The sequence below is a fragment of the Rhinatrema bivittatum genome, chromosome 6 (genome assembly GCF_901001135.1).
Source record: "Rhinatrema bivittatum chromosome 6, aRhiBiv1.1, whole genome shotgun sequence".
NCBI classification, from domain to species: Eukaryota; Metazoa; Chordata; class Amphibia; order Gymnophiona; family Rhinatrematidae; genus Rhinatrema; species Rhinatrema bivittatum.
Window position 1 is genome coordinate 178217607 of NC_042620.1, and position 24377 is coordinate 178241983.

At 41.5% G+C, this 24377-nt stretch overlaps 1 protein-coding gene across 5 annotated transcripts in view; it reads left to right on the forward strand.

Moving 5' to 3' along the window:
• Window positions 1-24377, forward strand: part of VPS8 (VPS8 subunit of CORVET complex) — an 818099-nt gene that overhangs the window by 350788 nt on the left and 442934 nt on the right. For all 5 annotated transcript variants that reach the window (XM_029606199.1, XM_029606197.1, XM_029606196.1 and 2 more), the window contains 2 exons: window positions 2203-2259; window positions 7615-7697. In XM_029606199.1, the coding sequence (XP_029462059.1) occupies window positions 2203-2259; window positions 7615-7697 (140 nt within the window). The remainder of the gene's footprint in view (window positions 1-2202; window positions 2260-7614; window positions 7698-24377) is intronic.

A 24377-nucleotide genomic window follows, 5' to 3' on the forward strand; every position in this document is an offset into this window, starting at 1 on the left:
AAGAAGGTTAAGAAATTGGTGAACCAGGAATGGGATTTTCTGGAGACAGGGCTCAGGTTGGCCAGGGCAATGGCAAAGTTATACCTTTAATGGAGGATGCTTTGCAACTGCTAGTCTTGCCTGTGGTGTCGGCAGTCACGAAGAAGATGACCATTCCAGTGGCAGGGTCGGCTGCAATAAAGGGTAGAAACAAGGGCAGTGCTCAGGGCATTGCTGGAGTTCCTTCTGCAGGTTTGGAGTTGAATGGTTAGAGCGTTCTTGGACAATGCAACAACTGTGGCATATATCAGTCAGCAGGGCGGGATGAAGAGTCAAGATGTGGCTCTGGAGGCTCAGGAATTGTTTGTCTGGGCAGAAGAATATCTGGCCGGAGTAGACAACATACTGGCAGATTTTCTTAGCAGGCAGCAATTGGATTCGGGGAAATGGGAGCTGTTGGCGGAGGCTTTGGATCTCATTTGAGCCAGGTGGAACACTCCAGAACTGGATTTAATGGCGACACAAGGCAGCACTGGTCTTCAGTTGCACAAGAGAGGGAGGAGCCAAAGGGAACGATGCTCTGTTTCTTCTGTGGCCAACGGGAATCTCGCTGTACGTGTTTCCTCTCATGAGCATGTGTTGCGGCGCATAGAGCAACATCCGGGCAGAGTGATAATGCTTTTGTTCAGATTAATGGATGTAATGTATTGTGTTCAGTTTTGCAATCCTTATGTTAGAAAGGATAAAAGAAGCTACCAAAACTGTACAGGTTCTCTACCAAACACTTAATGAAATGAGGCATAAGGACCTTAATATTTATGCCCTGGAGGAAAGACCAAGGGGGGAGGTAGTATGTCATGGAGACATTTAAATACTCAGAATGTATAAATAATGCACAAGAAACAAACCTTTTTCAGAGGAAAGAATCTTCTAGAACAAGAGTTCATGCTATGAAACTCCAAGAGGGTAGACTCAGCAGCAACATCAGAAAATATTTCTTCATTGGAAAGTTGGTTGATGTATGGAATGGTGTCTCAGTGGAAGTGTTTGAGGCAAAAATAGTAATGAAATTCAAGAAAAGATGAGCTATTTAAAGAGGATTTGTAGTTGCAAAGAAGTAAGGGGAAATTCAGAGCTCTACTGGGTCTATGGCATTGCACCAGGAAAAAAATGGGCAGACTAAATAGGTCTTATGGTCCTTATTTGGTATCATATTCTGTTTCTATGTTTCTAAGCTAGTCAGTTGATATATATATTGGTGTAGTTAAAATGCACACAGTCCCAATGTCCTAGAGGACCCAAACTGGAAAACCAGGGTCAGGATAACCAATTAAGTAGAACCCCATCTGGAGGAAGCATAATCAGTGCAGCAATTGATGAATCCCTCCCAACACAGTCCACAGAAGAGTAGTGTGCAATACTGTGCACCATTCCCCCCTCCACCACCACCACCTCTTTTTCTCATGAAATGTTTCCCATGAGAAAAAGAGGTGGGGGCGAATGGGGGACAGTACTACACAGACTTCTCAAACCCATCTTTTGGACCACTTGGCCAGCTGGGCTTCTAAAACATTCACAATGAGCCTGCATGAAACAAACCTGCACACACCAGGACTTCAGATTGCGTGGAAATTTATCACCATGCATATCCTGAAAACGTGGAAATATGCTCACCATGCATATCCTGAAAACCAGACTGGCTATGGAGTCACCAGGTCATGCTTGGGATACCCAGCACTGGTGAAAGTAAGGTTCCCAGTTGCAGCTCTGCTCTGCTGTTAAGGAGGCTTTTGGCTTATGTTCAAGAAAAGGGTTAGGCTACTGAGGGCAGTGATACAGCCTTCAGTCTGGTTTAGGGAGTGGCGTGATGGCGCCAATAGTACTTAATTGGGGAGGGCTGATGGAGGATCCTCTGTTTTGGTCTGGTGAGGGAGCTAATAGTACCAATTGCAAGAAGTGGGAGAGGATAACACAATGTGTGCTATTTTGGGAAAAGAGTAGAATGGTCTGTGGTTGGGACAAGGATGATGGGGGATGGAGATTCAGAAAACATTTTAATGGTTAAAACCTTTTTTCATACTTTGCTCCATTACTCTTCATCTAGCACCATGTATTTATTCTTAGATTTTCTCTGTGACCTTAGTTTGTGTCTTACTCCTCTTCCCCTTATCACTATTACCGTCATGCCTAAACAACAAGAACATTTTCTTTCTCTTTGGACAGGTACTTGAGTTTCTCTGCAGCCCAGATGATGACTCACGGCATTCAGAAAGACAACAGGTAGTAATGTGAAAAGTAATAGACACAGTAGGGGAAATAGATAAAATCATTTGTAGAGGAAACAAAAAAAACCAAACCAAGTTTTCCAACAGTATTGCTTCCTAAAGATTAGTTACAGTGAATAAATAAACATAGCTGGAGAGATTGTTTATATTAGTGACTAAAGTTGACAGGAGGCTGAGCCCAAAAGGCTCTATATAAGTAATAAGCTGATGCTTTTGGGTTAAGAGGAAAGTCTCTACAAGAATAAGATTACTAGTCAAAATATACTGTTCCTTGAAGCAGGCTTCTTGCTGAAACAGTGACTGCTGTTGGAAATCTTTGAACTTCTAGGAAGATAATTATATTGAATGCATCCTTTCTGAAAACAGCTATATTGTTGGATAGTTCTTTTATGATTTTCACAGAATTTAACAGAGATAGGTATAACACCAGCTATCTACAAATACTACACTAGTAAACTGAGGTAACATTCCTTTTAATTGCATATACTGTGAAAAAAAATCTTAAAAAATACAAATAATATTGTGGGATAAATTATAGATATATCAGACTTGTAACTCATGTATATGTTTGTCTATTAAGCCTTTTTGAGCATCTGATACACCATTGATATTTATATAAGAGACTGTGTGTGTGTGTGTATGTGTATATATATATATATATACACACACACACACACACGTATATATGTATACATAATATGGAAAAGACTACATGGTTCTATAGTCACTCAGCAAACTCCCAAACAACAATAATATCGACTATCACACCACAGTTATATCTCACTTATTCAGAAATAATGACCATCATACTGGGCATCGTCATTTTGTGTAAAAACACATTCCAAACTCTGCCAATACCTAATCATCGGTCATTGTTGTTGTTTTTTGACTTTTTGATGAATGCAGTTGTGCTTATTTTGTAGAAAACGTAATGTTCAACCAGTGCAATAAATTTCACCGTGATAGTACCATTAAAGCACTTATAAAGGAACTCATTGATATATTGTATATTAGAACAAACAGGCCACTTAGCTATGTTAGGTCCAAAAATGTGATATTTGATGAATTCTTATGCCCAGATCATCACTCAGTTCTACGCCCGACACGGTCCGTGTTTCGGAGTGCTATGCTTTGTCATGGGGTGATTAGTCTTCTGTAAAGATCACAAAGAGAAATTTAAATAAATCTTTTCCAGATTCTCACGTTAAGAACAAGTGGTAGTAAAATTCAGTTACAAACTTACTGCAGCAGTTCCATTCTTTCAACTTGCGAGTTTCGTGTACCGGTTACGTCAACCGGAAGACAGACTACGCAAGTGTATTTAAATCCATCTACATGTCAATCATTCAGCGTATTTCTCAAACAATTGAATACCATTCAATTGCTAGATTGAGACCACCAGGATGCACGGTGTTGAATTTAAATATCCATTGTTGTTCTCTTAAATTTAATAAAGCTAGCATACTTCTTAGGGATTGCATGCACCCATACACAGATGTACCATGCTACACCTCCCTAGGCAAAATGTCAACCATCATATACAGATGGTGAGGTCCTTTGCGGTTGAGCAGTTATGTTAGCTTCTTGGGGAGGCTAGACAAGGATGCTGGTCAGACTGTATGAAGGCAGGATTGAGAATCAGATGGTGTCATGCCTTCACTTGTATTTGTAAGTCACCTCTGAAATGTCAAGGGCACAAACTACTTTCTAAAGACTCTAATTGCACCCAGATGTCTCCTAAGAAAAATGTTCACATCATTTAAACTGCTATTAATTAATAAACAATAGTAGCTTGAGATCTATTTAAGGTTTGGCTTCTTGCCAGATAATTGTGACTTGGATTGGCTACTGTTGGTAACAGGATGCTGGCCTTGATGGACCCTTGGTCTGACCCAGAATGGCATATCTTATGTTCTTATGTTTAACCCAATGCAAAGGTGTGTTAGGAGCTATTTGCCTTGCCTGACACATCACAGATAGCCTTTGTCAAATATAGAGATGTCACGGTAAGGCCCTTGGTCAGTGCAGCTCAGGGCTAGTTATGTGGTACTGCTGTATATATGTCCCTAGAAAATATGCAGAGTAGTTCATTTGTTGTGATAGCTGTTATCAGTTACACTCCTAATGCTATCTGTGGCCACCTTTAAAGCACATAGGCTGAGGAGCCCTGGGGTGAACAGCTTGCAGAATGGTCAATTTCCAGGGTGTTACTACCTTTCCGGTGTTTTATGGAAGGAGGTCTTTGCTGGTCCACATGGCTGCTGTGACTTACGGCCAAGATGGAAGAGTTGCTGTCCTATAGGCTGTGTCTCATGTGCTGTTTGTCAGTTTTACAGTTTATGCTTGGCAAGTCAGGTGTGCTGAGAGAATCTCAATCGTCAGCTCTGTTTATAGCATAAAAGCTACAGAAGGTATTGTCAGCTGATGACATGAGGAGCCTACATCCTTCCTCATTCTGGAACCTGCCACTGTGTTGATTGTATAGGCCAACTGCTCCCAGAGGTCTCATGTTTGGCCTGGTGGCTTAGGCATTTTCTGTGTTGGTCTCTTGCAAGACAAGCATTTAGTGTCACCTGAGGGCTTGAGGAGGCCATATCAGTACCTCTGACAAAGTGCTTATCATATATGCTTCTCAGAGATGTGTGCATTGCTGGCAGGTGTAGATAATCTTCTGAGCATAGTTAGGATGCTGACTCCCTCATTAGCAGTTATGACCAGGCTGCCACAGACATTAATAATGGTTGATTAGGAACAGGGCAGGAACCTATACATTGGCCTTGTGTAGGTGCACAAAGTACAGGAGTAGTCTGTACCCAAGTATGGGCCGAAAGATAAGTGTCAGTGTGTATGTCTGGGTGAGTGACATGCTGTGTTAGCCTCTGTCGAGATTTGTGTCTGGGGGTGATGTTGGCCTCATTGCTCCCTCCATTACCACACCTATGCATACCCCAGAATATGCAATGTGTGTGCATCCATTTTGCACATGCTCCTTTTGGACACCAGCGATCGATCCCATGCTTCCACTCTTTACAAGGAGTGCCTCAGAGATAGTATTGTATCGGATGGGGAGAAAATGGCCTGATGCATAGTCAAATAACCTTCTACCTAGGGCTCACACAGTTTATTCCTTGCATCTGGTGGGGGAGGAGAGGTTGTAAAACTTGCCAGTGTCAGATCTCAGATATGGTATGTCACTTTCCTGGATGAGAAGATATCTGCCTGAGGTGTAAACCCTCCGCCCCCCCACCCCGATCCTGAGACTCTTTCACCTAGTACCTGGAGTGGGATTAATTGTCCTGTTTGGGGTTGTGCATGGTTCCAAGAGCTATATCTGCCAGGGAGGGTTAGCTGTTTTGGGGTGTACGGGGCCCCGAGGCCTGCCAGCACTCCTATTAGAGGTTCCCTATGTCGATACATTAGCCTACTTATCCTCCTCTCTGTAGAACATATCCTGCACACTCGACATAGAAGCTGCCATACCAGGCCACATCAATTGCGACTTACTCTGCCATATGTCTAAGCTGCCAGGGTAGGCCTCCAAAGATTCTTCCATATGTAGCTAGATATGTTTGTGCATACATAGAAGTTGTGGCATGTTTCTGCTGTTGCTTTTAAGGGACAGCTTTAGCAGTAGACTTTTGCCGCATCACTTGTCCACTACACAACCATTGCATTAGGCATCTGTCTACCTGCAGGCTGCTCTAACACCATGTGTGACAACTGAGGAAGAGTGAGGAAGTTGAATAGGTTAGAAAATCCCCACAGCCCAAGAACAGACAGCTGGGAGGCCAGCTGTTGCTTGGGACCAGGCAGACCTCCCCAGACTTGCTGCCCCCCCCACCCCAATACTGGCCTGGCTTGTAGATCTGTATAATAAATGTTCACTAACTATTATCCTTATCAAACAGGTATTATACCATTCCACATGTCAGGCCAGTACAGGAGGGGCAGCCAGTGTGTGGAGGTCTGCCTGGTCCCAAGCAAAGCATGCCTCTTAGCTGTCTGCTCTTGGGCTGTGAGGATTCTCTAACCTATACAATTCCTTCAGTCCTCCTCACTTGTCACACAGCTGCTGACAAGAGTGAAGACCTGTACATACTTTGTTCCAAATGGCAACATTACATGTACAGTATTAGCATCTTATCCTTTTGCACAATCACGATTACAGCAAAGAACATAGAAAGCGGAAGTAGCACCCCAATAGCTACAGTACAATTCTGTTACAGCTGATAGCAGCATAACTATGTGATGTTAACCAAAAGGCCCCAGACAGGGCATGTTGAAAGAGTGCACTCAAGGGGACAGCCTAAGGGCCAAGGCAGGAGAGTTCAACTAGAAGGCTCCAGATAGTTCATGTTGAAATAGTGCACTCAAGGAGACAGCCTTAAGAGCCAAGGTAGCAGAGTTCAACAAGAAGGCAGCAGGACCAGGATAAAAAAGTTCAGCTTCGAGATGGAAGAGCAAGAGAAGACACCACAGCATGGATGTCTCATCATGCCTCTCACGCTCCATCCTCTCCACTCCTCAGCACAACTACCACACCTGCATGCCTCATCACTCCTCTGCCTCACCTGCAGGCCTCACCACTACGTCTCACCACTCTTCCGCCTAGCCATCATGCCTCACCACTTCTTCTCTGCTTCACTACCATACCTCACTAAAACACAAAGACAGACAGACAAACAGGACAAACTAACAAAAGCTTTTATACACACAGATCAAGATAATAGACAAAGGGAAAGTGATGAGAAACAAGTCACAGGACACCTCACTTAGAACTCGCTAAATACCTCCAACCAACTATCACCAACTCACTTACTCTGCTCTTCTTTCTTCAAATGCCTGACAAAAAGGCAGCTTGCAGAAAGCCGGTATATATAAATCAGAAAAATAATGTGCCACACATAAATCAATGTGCATTGCATAAGGTGATGCAAAGCGCTTTGCAAAAATTACCGATGTGATACACAGCAAATTATCCTAACCAGGCCTGTTTTTTATCGCAGGTGCTATTTTTGCTATATTTATAGCAGTTTGATGAATCTAGGCCCAAGTTTGCTAAATCTAGCTGATCAGCACTTTACCATCTAGCTTTAGCCAGATATGCAGCCACACTTTTTGCCAAGTAAATGCTCTGAATATTTGGCTAGAGAAAACTGGATAAAGTTGCCTGGTTATCTTATGCACTTACGCTTTTAAAAACTGATCCCATAATATACATTCTGTAGGAAGCAGATTTTTGGCACACAAAAAAAATAAAAGGAAAGGTATTGAAATAACACCTAAAGCAAATACAGTGAATGAGCTGGGACCAGGTTAATTTGTGGCTTATGCTTGTTTTTACCTGCAGGTTCTTCTTGAACTTCTCCAAGCTGGTGGTATAGTTCAGTTTGAAGAGAACAGGCTGATCCATCTGGCAGAAAAGGCAGAATTGTAGGTCAATGCCCAACTTTTCAGTGCATTTTCAGGGCTGTTGTGTTAGAGGAATCCTTTTTTTTTTTTTAACATGCTTTGCTGTTTCTCTAAGTTCTTAGTCTTAGACTGCTAATGACAGAAAGTGCACATGCTGTCCTCTCTCACTCTTCTGTACAAACTGCTAGATCCAAGAAAGTAACCAGTAGATGTTATAATAATTTGCATGACTATGAAGGATTTGTTATTCGGACAGGATGTCAAAGCATTTTGCAAACATTTCTTAATTGCTGTAAATGCAGACATCTCTGAGATGGGACATAGTAGCAGAACTTTTCACTTGTGCACAGCGCAAGCTCAAGAGTGACGTATTTTGATGATATTTTTGTTTGTGAAATCTTTTTTTTTTCCTATTTTGGTAGCAATAAAATTGCATCATCAAACAGTTTCAAATAATAGAACAAACTATGTTTTAAGGCAAACCATGTTATATTATCACATTGCATGTGTTGTACCATATTTTTTTGAGTTGGTTGTAATACTTATGAGCACAATCTATTTTCATACTTCCTTGGGCTATTGCCTACCTTTTTTTGCCTGTTTAAATACAGAGAGGAAATTAAAAAAATCATATGGGGAAAAAAGTGGGAATATAATTGCAACCACAATAAATCAAAAAAATAAATCTTACTCAGTTTTCTTGATCTATCTCGGAATGATAAGGAAGAAAAAGGCCTCAGTGCAAAAAGCTAAGTATTTTTGCTAAAGTAATATTTGAAATTGCTATACATGGAATAGAGGACTTTTATATGGTTCTGCTCTTTGAAATGTATTCACTAAAGTTTGAAAGAGGTTTTTTTTGGTTTTTTTTAACTTAATGATTGATATTGCAGCATTTATTTTTAGTTTACATTTCTACACTGAGATCTTTTTCCTCCTTATCACTCCAAGGTGGATCAAGAAAACTGAGAATATTTTTTTATGGTTTATTTTGGTTTTAAATATAGAGAAGAACATTTTCTTTCACTATGTAGATAGCAAAGTTAGCCGGATAAACTTATCTACCTAACATTGGAGGTATATTCAGTAGTGCAGCCGCACTACTAAATATAGCTGGCTAACTTTAGAACAGCTGTTTGGCCCGACCAGACTTAGCCACTAAGTTATCCAGCTAACTCTGAATATCGGAGTTAGCCGGATAACTGAGCCAGCTAACTCAACTCCTCCCAGTTACACTCCTGGAATGCCCCTAATTTATCCGGTTAAATTCTAGCCTCCTAGCTTATTAGCCGGCTAGAATTTAATTGGTTAAGTGCCCACATCTTAATTTAGCTAGATAATTTGAATTATTTGGCTAAATGTTTTTGAATATGGACCTCATAGATTATAAAGGATAGCTTTATCAAAGCGATGCTTACTGGCAAACAAAAGTATGAGAGAGAAAAAGGAATGCATTTAATGGAATATGGAAAGTTGATTTGTGAGAGTAAAGCAAAAGTATGGGAGGGGGGAGTTGAGATTTTTGATAAAGAATCTTGCTCATTTCTGCAGGGCTGCCTGTATTGCACAGCTTACCAAAGTCCTATCTCAAGGCATTCTAAGATAGCTCACCTGTTTATTCTACCTATATCCTCCTCTTTTTATGTTGAATATAGGCTTCCATATTCAGAAGGAGAAACTGACCACTAGCATTAGATTGGGTCAGATGTAATTGAATATGCTTTTTTTTTTTTTTTTTTTTTTTTTTTTTTTTTAAAGTATTGCTTAAATGAGATAACCAAATAACTATCTTTTAAGTATTCAAGATATGTTCCAATGCATATAGTTTTCCCATACAACAATAGTAGTAAACTCTGGGCCATGACTGTTGCAGATGAATCTGTTTTTCAAGATAACCAAGTTACATAAATAACATTGTATTCAGAATAGATCCATTGTGTGCAAATGTCATGTATATTTATTATGAGAGTTCTGAAAAACGATTCTTTGTATACCTCAAGGGTCAGAGTTTCTCATGTCTGGCACAAAGCAGTGTTTGTAGTAGTAGAATATAGTAATGTAAACTAGCACATTACTGTCTTTCAGTAGTTGAATGAATGATGAGGTATGCAATTATGGTTGGATTGTCATTATTCTCTAAAACAGAATAAAGTAGAACTGAAGGAGGAAGTGGAGTTTGCTGGCCTGTTTTCTTTAATAGAATTTTCTTGCATATTAGCACTATCAGAGCTGTAGGTGTGATTATCATATTAACTCAGACCCTGAAATTAGTAGTATTAAATATTTAAATTGACAAAGAACCCCCCAATAAGGAGTACCACAATGCCACAAAAGAACAAATACTATATCCAAAAGTAAAAAAAAAAGGGAGACCTTCCTATAAAGGAGATTTTTAAAGGAGCATGTGATCAAGCCAATTCTGGCTAATAAATCAGTCCATTAATAACAATAGCTCCATATTTTAATTGTTGGCCTCATATAAATTCCATAAACTGTCCAATTCTTTTTTTTTTTTAAATGCTTTCTTAATTGCAACTAAACATTTGGAGTCAAGACATTTATATAGATCATGTTGCAAAATGGTTCACTTAAAGGTCTTGTGAAGCTAAAACGCTGTCTTGCTTCAACAAAAAAAACCCAATTTCAGTTCTCAGCGCAACTGGCTGTGTTTTGTTGCCTTCTTCAGGGGATTGTTGATCCATGTCCAGGCATGAATTCAACTCTAGAAGGATAAATAATTCATAATCAGCACAATGCTACATAAAACATTTTGTTAAAACTCCAGCAGTTTTGTTAAAACTTTAGTTTTAACTTTATTCAGCACTCTAGCAGCAATGGATTGCACCTTGATCCAGGCACTTTTATTTTGAATATTTCAGCTGATACATTCTAACCAATTGCTATAAAACAGGAGGTCACAACCTGTTGCAGTTGATCAGAGGTTATTTTAAACATGTCAGAAAATATAAAATATGTGGAAAAAATAAAAAAAAAATATGGGCCAGATTTTAAAGCCCTGCGCGCGCGCTGGTGCACCTATTTTGCATAGGCCACCTAGGAGGGAACAGGCAGCGCACACCGGGCTCGGCACGCGCAGGTTGCACAAATGTGCACCCCCTTGCGTGCGCCGACCCCGGATTTTATAAGATACGTGCGGCTACAATGTAAACAAGGGAAAGGTACAAATGTAATAGAATATATATAAGAAAGTATATCCATAGCACAAGTAAATCAAAACCAGAGAATATATATATATTTATATATAAATACATATATTTACAATGTAAAATTCAGATCTGCTCACCTCCCTGAGATCATCCCGTGAATCTCAGCTGTAGAGTAGTCAGTAACTCCAAGGATTCAGCGTGCTGGATTTAGCATGGCATTGAAAGTATTCCATTATTTATTTATTTATTTATTTATTTATTTTTCTATGCAGACATTCGATTTGGCATATCACTCCGGTTTACATATAACATGATGTCTAAAGGCAAACCTTGTTAGGACATGGTACAGTGTAACAGGTTACCTGATTAACTAGGTACTTATAACTTGCTTAACTAAATAACTGTAACAGAATATATTAAATAATTCTTTTAACAGAAATATGTTTTGATTTAACTTATGTACAGTGGCCGGGAGAAGGGTTGGCAGGGGACGGGGGCGGGGTAATTTATCTGGGGGGAAGGGTGAGGAGCGGCAGAAGATTATGTATCTGGAGGGAATGCTTTCCGGAAGAGCCAGGTTTTGAGTTTTTTTCGGAAGGGGTCGGATCTGAGAGAGGGGGGAAGGTTGTTCCAGAGGTGAGGGCCTGCTATGAATGCTGTGCGTTCTCTTGTGGTGACTCAATGCACTTCCTTAATGGAGGGAGTGGCGAGAAGGCCTGTGTTGGTTGAGCGGAGATTTCTGGTGGAGTTGTAAGGGGGTCAGTGGTTTCTGTATGCAACTGGCTTTGTCATTATGGATTGCTTTGTGTATGAGCATGAGAGTTTTGTATTGGGATCTGAAAGGTACGGGCAGCCAATGGAGTTGTTTGAGTGTGGGTGTGATGTGATCCGTTTTTTTGTTGTTTGTTAGAGACCGTGCAGCTGCGTTTTGGAGGAGCTGGAGGGGCTTGAGGGTGGCTGCGGGGAGGCCTGTTAGGAGGGCATTGCAATAATCTATCTTGGCAAAAAGAAGGGATTGTACAACTGTACGGTAGTCTGGGGGGTAAAGAAGGGGTTGGAGTTTCTTGAGGACTTGAAGTTTGTAGAATCCTTCTTTTATCAGTGTCTTGATGTGAAATTTGAAGTTTAATTTGTCTAGGGTGACTCCGAGTTCTCTAACTGTCGTGAGCATGTTGTATTTGGCTAGTGTTGTGGGGTCAGAATTGGGTGTTGATGTTTTTCTGGAGAGGTGGAGAATTTCCGTCTTGTTCTGGTTTAGCGTTAGTGCCATTTGGGTGAGGATGGATGTTATTTCTGTCAGGTAGGATTCTCATCGGTTTAGAGTATTGTTGATGTCTCTAATGGGGAGCATGATCTGTACATCATCGGCATATAGGAAGTAGGTGAGCCCTGTTTTGTCTAAGTAGTTGCATACTGGCAGCATATAGATGTTGAAGAGGGTAGGGGATAGCGATGAGCCTTGTGGGACTCCATGTGAGAGGGGAATTTTTTTCTGATGGTTGTGCCTTTGTGGGTTACCTTAAAGGATCTATTGGTGAGGAATGATTGAAACCATTTGAGAATGGTGCCACTGATGCCTACTTCTCTTAGCCTGTGAAGCAAGATCTTATGATTGACAGTGTCAAATGCGGCGGAGATGTCGAGTAGAATTAGAAGGAATGATGTGCTATTGTCGAATCCTCGTAGTATTGTGTCTGTGAAGGTGAGTAGTAGGGATTCGGTGTTGTGAGATTTTTTGAAGCCATGTTGAGCGGGAGCCAGTATATTTCTGTTTTCCAGAAATTCTGATAGCTGGTGGTTGACTGTCTTCTCGATGATCTTGGCCAGGAACGGTAGGTTCGAGATGGGCCGGTAGTTGGATGGAATGGTCAGGTCGAGTTGGGGTTTCTTTAAGATAGGTTTGACCACAGCGCATTTCAGGGAATTCAGGAGTATTCCTTGCTCAAGGATCATGCTGGCCTCGCCAAGTGTGGTTTCCAATATTTCAGGACCTCTCCATTCGCAGGCACATTCCCTTAGGAAAGGACCCGCTTCTGATCACTCAGAACGACGGGTGCCTACGCCACCCCAATGTTCAGGCCTTGTCCTTGACGGGCCTGGATGTTGAAAGGTTAATTCTTCAGCCACTTAACCTTTCGGAGCCAGTTTCCCGTGTCCTGATTGCTTCACGGAAGCCTTCCACAAGAAAATCTTATCTTTACAAATGGAACAGGTTTAAATCATGGTGTTCTTCTCAATCCCTTGATCTCTTTACCTGTTCCACCACGAAGTTTCTAGACTATCTCTGGCACTTGTCAGAATCAGGTCTAAAAACTTCCTCCATCAGAATGCATGTCAGTACGGTAGCCACCTTCCATAAAGGTATCGGGGACGTTCCTATTTCAGTATAACCCCTCGTAACATGTTTTCTGAAGGGTTTGCTTCACCTCAAGCCTTCACTGCACCCTATGGCCCCTTCTTGGGATCTCAATCTGGTTTTGGGTCGGCTCATGAAACCACCATTCGAGCCTCTCCAATCCTGTGATCTTCGCTATCTCACATGGAAAGTGATTTTTCTTTTGGCAAGAACATCTGCTCGCAGAGTTAGTGAGTTACAGGCCCTAGTTACCTATCCGCCTTACATTAAACTTCTGCAGGACCGGGCAGTACTCCGCACTCACCCTAAGTTCTTACCTAAGGTAGTATCGGAGTTTCACATTAATAAATCCATTATACTACCTACCTTCTTTCCCAGGCCCCACTCCAGTCCAGGAGAAGAGTCTTTGCATACCCTTGACTGTAAACGTGCTCTAGCATTCTATCTAAACTGTACAGCTGCCCACAGGAAAAGCACTCAATTGTTTGTCTCTTTCCATTCCATCAAATTGGGGCAGCCTGTGGGTAAGCAGACTTTCTCCTCCTGGTTAGCGGACTGCATATCCTTTTGCTATCAGCAAGCAGGCATTCCACTTCAAGACTGTGTTAAAGCATACTCTGTGAGGGCCATGGCGACTTCAGTAGCACACCTATGCTCGGTGCCACTTCCTGACATTTGCAGGGCTGCTACCTGGAGTTCTCTCCATACCTTTACAGCCCATTATTGCTTAGACAAGGCTGGAAGACAAGATTCCATCTTCAGCCAGTCTGTCTTGCGCAACCTTTTTACAACTTGACGTAAAAAACACCCTTCCGCCTGCATGTTAAGGTTCAGGATGCCCTCTACTAAATTTCACCCAGTCCTTGTGCCTATTGCACATCTTGGGTACATTTGGTGCATTTCTCGGACATCCTCAGCTCGGTACTCACCCATATGTGAGGACTACCATCCTGCTTGTCCTGTGAGAAAGCAAATGCTGCTTACCTGTAACAGGTGTTCTCACAGAACAGCAGGATGTTAGTCCTCATGAAACTCCCCCGCCACCCCGCGGTGTTGGGTTTGTTACATTTTCTTATTTTACTTTTTGGCACTTCCTGTAGCTTTAAACAAGACTAAAGGGGGACCCCTGCTGGCTGCAGGTTTAGTGTCATGCTGGGCATGTCCAGTAGGTGCCAGTCAAAGTTCTAGAAACTTTGACAAAAGTGTTCCGTGATTGGCCTCCATCCTGTGATGTCACCCACATGTGAGGACTAACATCCTGCTGTTCTGTGAGAACACCTGTTACAGGTAAGCAACATTTGCTTTCCCTAAGATATCAAGTACAACTGTGTGATTCCTATTGCATGTATATTCTGATCAAACAGTTCATATTTAGTTACTGGACAGTTGAAATAATGTCACTGCCATTACCCTTCCTTCATTGCCTGCTTGGATGACTAGCCTCTAGGTGTGAATTTCCTTCCTGTACTTCGTTGGTTTAACTTTTTTTTCCTATAGGTCTCCCATTTCCCTATTTAGCACTGCTTTAATTATTAGTGCAAACCCCATAGCTAAAAGGTTCCCACTATCAGGTCGATACAGTAACGTGCGGTTAAAGATTCCCCGTCTGTAACGTGCTGGGAGCGCACAATACAGACGAGTAAGGCGATCCAGCGATACAGTCTCCAGTTTCACGCTGGAGACTGTATCGCTGCGCCGAATCGCAGGGGTCGCACAGGCGCGCATTCATTCATCCAGGCGGAGGAGCCGGCTGCTTTCGCCGCCGGCTCCTCCGCCTGGATGAATGCGTGTCTGTGCGACCCAGCCTAGATTTAACATGCGACCACCCGCCCCCCGGCTCCCGCCGCCGGCCGTCTGAAACTAACGTGCGTCCACCCGCCCCCGCCGCCGCCTGGAACAGGCGCCCACCCGCCCACAGCCTAGATTTAACACGCGACCACCTGCCCCCCGGATCCCGCCGCCCGCCGGCCGCCTGGACCCACGCGGCCCTCCGACAGGTATTTAAAAATTTTGTTTTTTACACTTCCTGGTGCCTGTCATTTCAAATGTCATTTCAAATGTCATTTGAAATGACAGGTACCAGAGCACCCAGGTTACTGTATAGGCGCTGTATTAAGCGCCTATACAGTAAAATGGGTTGCGCGGGCATAACCCTTCCCTAACGCTTCACAGCCTCGGCATGCATTTGCATGCGATTAGAAGAGAGTATCAGGCGCTAGGTCAAGAGAACTGTGCGTGCGGGGAGGAAGGGTGCGCCTGACACTGCCGCACTGTTTCTACCGCGGCCTTACAGTATCGAGCCGTATGTTTGCACCAATGTAGGCAGTTTGATTATTGCCTGATAACTAGTTGAAAGGAGAATCGGCAAACATCTCTTGCTTAAAATTGTCTGTAACCAACTTCATGCCTTATTGACTTGTTTTCCGAAACAAACCTCTGAAAAGACAGCATGTCTGAGGTACTAGTTGACATTCAAATTCTCAAGCCTATGAATGCCAACAAATTGTATTTAGAAGAGTTATTTATTTCATTCTTTCCTTATCTAATAGCTTGATGTTTGTATTCATTTAGCCCATCTGCACTACATAGTAAATTCCATGCAGGTATTGAAAACAATTTTCAAAAGGAGTTGCGTGCATAAATTAACTACTAATGTAGCAATTTTCAAAAGCCATTTACCTCAAGTAAAGTGCATTTACTCAAGTAAATGCTTTTTAAAATCAGGCCCTTTATGTATAAATGTATTAGATATGTACTTCTGGCTCAATACTATCTCATATATACTCATGAAGCAACATAAATTTCAAGGGTTTAATTTCCTAAAACCTAAACTATTACATTTTTCAATACATATAGCTATGTCTATTATAATTTTTGAGCTAATGAAAACATATTTCTCATATGATGGTTGTTACTATCAATCATTCAAAACTTTGTCTAATCGACTACTAGAACTAGCTACTCTTATGTGACTGGTACCTACCATTCATCAAATACCTTACCAGGGAAATAGCTTCTATCTGTTCAGATTTACAGATGTTTGTTTCAAGCTGAGAACCCGCTCAGCCTTTCTGAAGTACTACCAAGCTGTTCAACTCCTATTCAGCATTATTTATCCTTTTATTTATTTAAGCTATCCTTGTATCACGGTGAATACTATTTTGAACACTAGACTTGTTCCACTCCTACTAACTTGCAAATAAAATTAACGAAATGACCCATAAGTTTTGGGGTGGGGAACCTAAGGGAAGGCATCCACAGTGCTTAGCCTTGCTAAGATCACTTGCCGCCTTATATATTAAAGAGGCAATCATAGATCACTCTATGGCAAGGCCTACCAAATTTTGAACCAAATTTTGAAACTTTGCTTGTTATTAACACCATCTCCATAGTGATTTGTACTTCAAAAATTTATATGTCCCATAAATCTTCAGCAATGGTTCCAGTGCATGGAAATAAAACTCGCAGCATCATGAAATAAAACAGATGATATAAAGAAAATCCCCATTTAAATTGAAGTCTGTAATCCAGTGGAAGTCCAAAGTCCATTCTGACATGGGTTGTTTCAGTACAAACATGCATCAAAGAGATGGATCAAATATATTTGAGACATCTGTATATTCTTAAGTTTACTTTGTTGTATAGAGATGACTCAAAAAAAAAACCAAAAAAACTCTGCAAAAGTTTCAAAGAATGAATCGGCCAATCACAAAATTACCTATTATCTGTTCCACCCATGTAGAGGCATGTTGATTTCAAAAGACAAAAATTTGGGCATTTGCAAAGAAATGGTCATAAAAGTTTAGGGGCGGATTTTAAAAGGAGCGCGAATAGCCTACTTTTGTTTGCGCTCCAGGCGCAAACAAAAGTACGCTGAATTTTAGTAGATACGCGCGGAGCCGCGCGTATCTGCTAAAAACCTGGATCGGCGTGCGCAAGGCTATGGATTTTGTATAGCCGGTGCGCGCCGAGCCGCGCAGCCTACCCCCGTTCCCTCCAAGGCCGCTCCGAAATCGGGGCGGCCTCGGAGGGAACTTTCCTTTGCCTTCCCCTCCCTTCCCCTACCTAACCCACCCGCCCGGCCCTGTCTAAACCCCCCCCTTACCTTTGTCGGGGGATTTACGCCTCCCTCTGGGGGGCGTAAATCCCCGCGCGCCGGCGGGCCTCTTGTGCGCCGGGCCGCGGCCTGGGGGCGGGTACGGAGGGCGCGGCCACGCCCCCGGACTGCCCCGGGCCGTAGCCACGCCCCCGTACCCGCCCCCAAAACGCTGCCGACACGCCCCCGAAACGCCGCTACGACAGGGCCCGCCCCCCGACACGCCCCCCTCAGAGAACCCTGGGACTTACGCGAGTCCCGGGGCTCTGCGCGCGCTGGTAGGCCTATGTAAAATAGGCTTCCCGGTGCGCAGGGCCCTGCTCGCCTAAATCCGCCCGGTTTTGGGCGGATTTAGGCGAGCAGGGCTCTGAAAATCCGCCCCTTAATGAACATTCTTACAAAGGCATGACTCCTCTCACAGTGGCATGAATCTTTCAAAATATAAAATTTACTTGAGCTAGATGTGAATGAAGATCTTAGTTGGTCGGACAAAAGGAACAATTAAAATGATCCTTTAGAGAGTGCTGGCGAGGAGCCGGCTGTCATGGTATATGTAGGTAACAATGACATAGGAAGGTGCAGGAGAAAGGTTTTGGAGGTTAAATTTAGGTTCTTAGGTAGGAAATTGAAATCCAGAACCTCCAGGTTGCATTCTTAGAAATGTTCCCCTTGCCACTCACAAAACCCCAGAAGCAGGCTGAGCTTCAGAATCTCAATGCATGGACAAGGCAATGTTGCAGGGAAGAGGATTTTAGAAAAGGGGGAAGATTCTGGGGAAGGGGGAACCTATTCTGAAGGATGGGCTTCACCTTAACCAGAGTGGAACCAGGCTGTTTGCACTAATTTTAAAAGAAGGAGATAGAGCAGTTTTTAAACTAGAACATGGGGAAAAGCTGACTATCGCCCAGCAGCACATAGTTTGGAGGGAGGCAACTTCAAATGATACTGGCAAATTAAATAAGTTAGAATGTCCTGATAGGTGGTTATAAAAGCTAAAAAAACAAGTCTTGGTGTAGTTAAATACAGAGCACACAGATAAAAATGACTCAAAAAATGTAAAAACACTACTCAAAAAACTTAAAAGGTAGGAATACTCAAACATGTACTCAAATCTTCAACTTAAAATAATTCTGGTTATATATGTAGTAGAGACCTTCATAATTGATAACTGATTGGTAAACAAATCAGCCAAAAATGCTTGCAAATGCACATAGTTTAAAGTATAATCATAGATCTCATTAAAACTTGTTAATAACATTTTCAGAAGTGCAAACAAAAATATTTATCCAAAAGCAGAGGTGTTTTCTGTTTTATAAGTCTAATGTATGAAAATCTATTTTCCACCAAAACCCACCATGGGCACATAGATAAGCTCCAAACTGCCTGTATCATCTAATAACAAATAGGTTGTGGGTATGTATAAAAATAGAAATACAAATAAGCCTAATTTAAAAATTCTGTATGCAAATGCCAGAAGTCTATTAGAATATATGGCTCTAAAGGAAGATATATTTATTTATTTATTTATTTATTTGTAGCTTTTATATACCGACATTCGTTTAGTTACATCACATCGGTTCACATTCAACAAAATTTCGTAACAGCGCTAAATAAACATAGCGATTAGCAGCAGTGTTTTACAAATAACATTCCAACTTAAGAGAATAATAACAAAGCCATATAAATGAAAAGTTTAACATAGTAAAAATTAACTTAATACGAGAAAGCTAAATAATTAAAACATAATATAAATTAAATTTAAATTAACAGAAAAAGACAATGTGATACACGGTTATTGTAACTTGAGGAACAAATCTCATGGCTCTCTATTTAATGAAACTTATACTAATGGCATAATATCTCTAGGAAAGTCAGACTAAGAGGAGACTACTTCAGTGTTCTCTCATCCTAGGTTGATAGTACCTTAGTAGAGAGTCCATCAAGTTAGGGTGAGAGAACATTGTAGAAATTGTATCTTTGTGTGACTTTCCTCACTCTAAATCACATCAAATCTTCACCGAAGTTTGCTATTCTGTTTTACTTCTCACTCTGCATGTAAAACTGGCCCAAAACCCTAGACCACCACCAAGTCCTCACCTCGAGTTACTAGCTGGCCCTCCTATAGCAGTATAAATAGTTGACTACTAAATGTGCCACCCTAGAGGCTCTCTCTTACGCTCTTTCTCTCTGTTCTCTCTCTCCCCTCCACTCCCTCTCCCATCTCCATGCCCAAAACAGAATTTGTGATATTTATCGCAAATTGCATTTTGGGCATATCGCACAGCTTAATGCCAGGAAAAAAGGTGCAGTTATTTCCGACATTAAACATGCACGATAGTGGCGTTACACTATCACATGCCCCTCATTTTCATTGATCCCGCACCTTTGAATATATTTTACAAATTTGCATTTGCGCCATGTATTGCGATAACTATCACGTGGGTTATGGCATTATCGCATGCGTTAACGCCATAACGCTTTTTGATAAATGACCCTATGAGTATCTAGTTATAGACCAATTTCAAATCTCCCTACCATGGCTAAGATTTTAGAACGACTTGTTCTTTTGAGGCTTATGGGTTTTGTACAGGAATTTGATTCTACATTCAAATCAGTATGGCTTCCATGATAACCATAGCACGGACACCTTATTATTGTCTCTATCTAACCATCGTTTTTTACATCTTGATTAGGGTAAGTCAGGATTTCATTGGACATCTCTTCTGCTTTTAATTGTGTGGATCATTCTATTCTTTTTTGCAGATTGCATTCACTTGGTTTAGGTGAGAGAATTCTTTGTATTACAGCGATACTTTCTGCCAGGCCAGATCATCTTGGAAACTTGTTTCTATAGGTATCTCGCAGGGGTTGGCCCTCACTTCTATTCTGTCTAATCTGTATATTTTGCCCTTTTATTTTGTATTGTCCTCTTTTAGTGTTGATTTTAAAATCTGTGCTGATGATATATAGCTAATTTTCTTGGTTGATTCGTTTACCTTCAGCTATTAAGTCTGTAATAATCTACTTACAAGCTGTACAATGTTGACTGGGGAAAAGTAATTTGTGGTTGAATCTTAAGAAAACGAAGCTTTATTGCATAGTAACATTGCAGTGATGGCAAATAATGACCAATATTCCATCCAGTCTGCCCAGCAAGTTGCTTATGATAGTAACTGCCGTATTGTGCAGGTGTTCTATAAAATGTAGAAACTGCTGTGCCATACAGGTTACCCCCATGTGTTCTGTAAAAAGCAGTAACTGCTGTTCGGTGCATGTTACTCCCATGCATCCTATTAATGGTAGTAACTGCTGCACCATACAGGTTACCCCCATGTGTTCTGTTAAGGTAGCTGCTGTTATATGCAGGTTACTCACATGAAGAAATGTTATACCTAAAGTTAACACAGATTACCCCTTTTCTTCATTACCAACCTCAAGCCTTTAGGGATCTACAATGTTTATCCCATGCCTTTTTAAATTAATTTGCTGCTCTTGTCCTCATTACATAAGAAATTGCCATGCTAGGTCAGACCAAGGGTCCATCAAGCCCAGCATTCTGTTTCCAACAGAGGCCAAACCAGGCCACAAGAACCTGGCAATTACCCAAACACTAAGAAGATCCCATGTTACTGATGCAATTAATAGCAGTGGCTATTCCCTAAGTAAACTTGATTAATAGCTGTTAATGGACTTCTCCTCCAAGAACTTATCCAAATCTTTTTTGAACCTAGCTACACTAACTGCACTAACATCATCCTCTGGTAACAAATTCCAGAGCTTTATTGTGCGTTGAGTGAAAAAGAATTTTCTCCGATTAGTCTTAAATGTGCTATTTACTAACTTCATGGAATGCCCCCTACTCCTATTATTCGAAAGTATAAATAACCGAGTCACATCTATTCGTTCAAGACCTCTCATGATCTTAAAGACCTCTATCATATCCCCCCTCAGCCGTCTCTTCTCCAAGCTGAACAGCCCTCACCTCTTCAGCCTTTCCTCATAGGGGAGCTGTTCCATCCCCTTTATCATTTTGGTTGCCCTTCTCTGTACCTTCTCCATCGCAACTATATCTTTTTTGAGATGCGGCGACCAGAATTGTACACAGTATTTAAGGTGTGGTCTCACCATGGAGTGATATAGAGGCATTATGACATTTTCCGTTTTATTAACCATTCCCTTCCTAATAATTCCTAACATTCTGTTTGCCTTTTTGACTGCTGCAGCACACTGAGCCGACGGTTTTAAAGTATTATCCACTATGATGCCTAGATCTTTTTCCTGGGTGGTAGCTCCTAATATGGAACCTAATATCGTGTAACTACAGTAAGGGTTATTTTTCCCTATATGCAACACCTTGCACTTGTCCACATTAAATTTCATCTGCCATTTGGATGCCCAATCTTCCAGTCTTGCAAGATCCTCCTGTAATGTATCACAGTCTGCTTGTGATTTAACTACTCAATAATTTTGTATCATCCGCAAATTTGATAACCTCACTCGTCGTATTCCTTTCCAGATCATTTACATATATATATTGAAAGGCACCGGTCCAAGTACAGATCCCTGAGGCACTCCACTGTTTACCCTTTTCCACTGAGAAAAATGGCCATTTTTTTTTTTTTTTTAAATACTTTATTTATTAATTTTCTGATGAATCACAATCATGATTTACACTAGAAACACAAAATTAAAATGGTTCAGCGTAGAATTTAACAACAAGTAAAAAAAAATCAAAAATAATAATATTATAACAACCTAAACCATTAATCTCAATTCAATCTTGAGAGAAATGCGGTATAACACACAAATTTGGGAGATTATTCAAAACATGTTACCATCAATATCAGGGCTATTTCAGAAACCTGCGTACCTTTATATTCTAATTAACATTGGACAAGGGAGATGAAGTAGCTATTTGACGTGTTTCTAGGAAATTTTTTAAATGTTCAGGCGTGGAAAAAATATAAACTTCATTTTGCTTAGCAATCGTACATTTACATGGAAATCTCAACTTAAAGGAAAATCCTAGGGCAATCACATCTTGGCGGTAGCCTAAAAAGGCTTTCCGTCTCACCTGTGTTGATGCAGCTAGGTCTGGGAAAATTTTTATGTTCTGGCCATAGTGATTGATGGGGTATTTGGCAAAATATCTTTTCATTAATATATTGACGTCATTAATTGTGGAAAAACTTGCCAATAATGTCCCCCTTTCAATCACTTGAGCCTGAGAGTCTTCCAGGAAGTTTGTCAAGTTTCCCTGAAACATTTGATTAGCTTCCTGTGGCGGAATATTTTTAGGTCTAGGTAAAAAATAACAGTTTAATACAGTTAAAGGCTCATCATCAACAAAACCAAGACTCTCGCTTAGAAATTTTTTCAAGGAAACTAAAGGGGCTTCCCCAATTATTCTGGGGAAGTTTAAGATTCTTAAATTTAAGCGCTTGGAATTGTTTTCGATGGCTTCAATTCTCTTAACTATATTTTCTCTATCTTTAATTAAGGTTATATGAAAATCTTGATGTTTTTTCTCATTTAATTCAAGTTTTTTAATTCTCTCAGAAGATTCTTTAATTTGTTTCTGGGTTTGAAAAACTTCCTGTTGATGTCCCTTACTTAGCGAATCAACTTTATTTTCCAAGCCTTTTATATTTTGTATCATTCCAGCCATCATCTCCCAAAGGTTTTCCAATGTTACCACCTCTGGTCTTGTTAATGGAGTTGGGGATGTCCTGTTGGTCAGTAGTGTCTCTAACCCCTGGGAGAGCGTAAGGACAGCTTGCTGAGACTCACCCTCCGAGAAAAACAGCTAAGGGATCCCGGGACTCGTGGTAGCTCTGCTCTCCCGAATCCGACGGTGCCCGAGAACGGAGACCCCGCTGACGTCAGGAGGTGGGACCAGAAAAACCGGAAGCAGGAAGCCCTATAAGATCGGGCAGAGAGCGTTCCTTACTCTGAGAGCGTAAGGACAGCTTGCTGAGGCTCACCCTCCGAGAAAAACAGCTAAGGGATCCCGGGACTCGTGGTAGCTCTGCTCTCCCGAATCCGACGGTGCCCGAGAACGGAGACCCCGCTGACGTCAGGAGGCGGGACCAGAAAAACCGGAAGCAGGAAGCCCTATAAGATCGGGCAGAGAGCGTTCCTTACTCTGAGAGCGTAAGGACAGCTTGCTGAGACTCACCCTCCGAGAAAAACAGCTAAGGGATCCCGGGACTCGTGGTAGCTCTGCTCTCCCGAATCCGACGGTGCCCGAGAACGGAGACCCCGCTGACGTCAGGAGGCGGGACCAGAAAAACCGGAAGCAGGAAGCCCTATAAGATCCGGCAAAGAGCGGCGCGCAGCAGACGCCGGCGCGCCTAAGCCGCGCGCGCACAAGGAAAAATGGCCATTTAATCCTACTCTCTGTTTCCTGTCTTTTAACCAGTTTGTAATCCACAAAAGGACATTGCCTCCTATCCCATGACTTTTTAGTCTTCGTAGAAGCCTCTCATGAGGGACTTTGTTAAACGCCTTCTGAAAATCCAAATACACGACATCTACCGGTTCACCTTTATCCACATGTTTATTAAATCCTTCAAAAAAATGAAGCAGATTCGTTAGGCAAGACTTCCCTTGGGTAAATCCATGTTGACTGTGTTCCATTAAACCATATCTTTTTATATGCTCTACGATTTTGATCTTGAGAATAGTTTCCACTATTTTTCCCGGCACTGAAGTCAGGCTCAAGGGTCTATAGTTACCCGGATCGCCCCTAGTGCCTTTTTTAAATATTGGGCTTACATTGGCCACCCTCCAGTCTTCAGGTATAATGGATGATTTTAATGATAGATTACAAATTTTAATTAATAGATCAGAAATTTCATTTTTTAGTTCCTTCAGTACCCTAGAATGCATACCATCCGGTCCAGGTGATTTGCTACTTTTTAGTTTGTCAATCTGGCCTACTACATCTTACAGGTTCACTTCAGTTCGTCTGACTCATCACCCCTGAAAACCATCTCCGGAACTGGTATTTCCCCAACATCCTCATTAGTAAACACGGAAGCAAAGAATTCATTTAGTTTTTCTGCAATGGCCTTATCTTC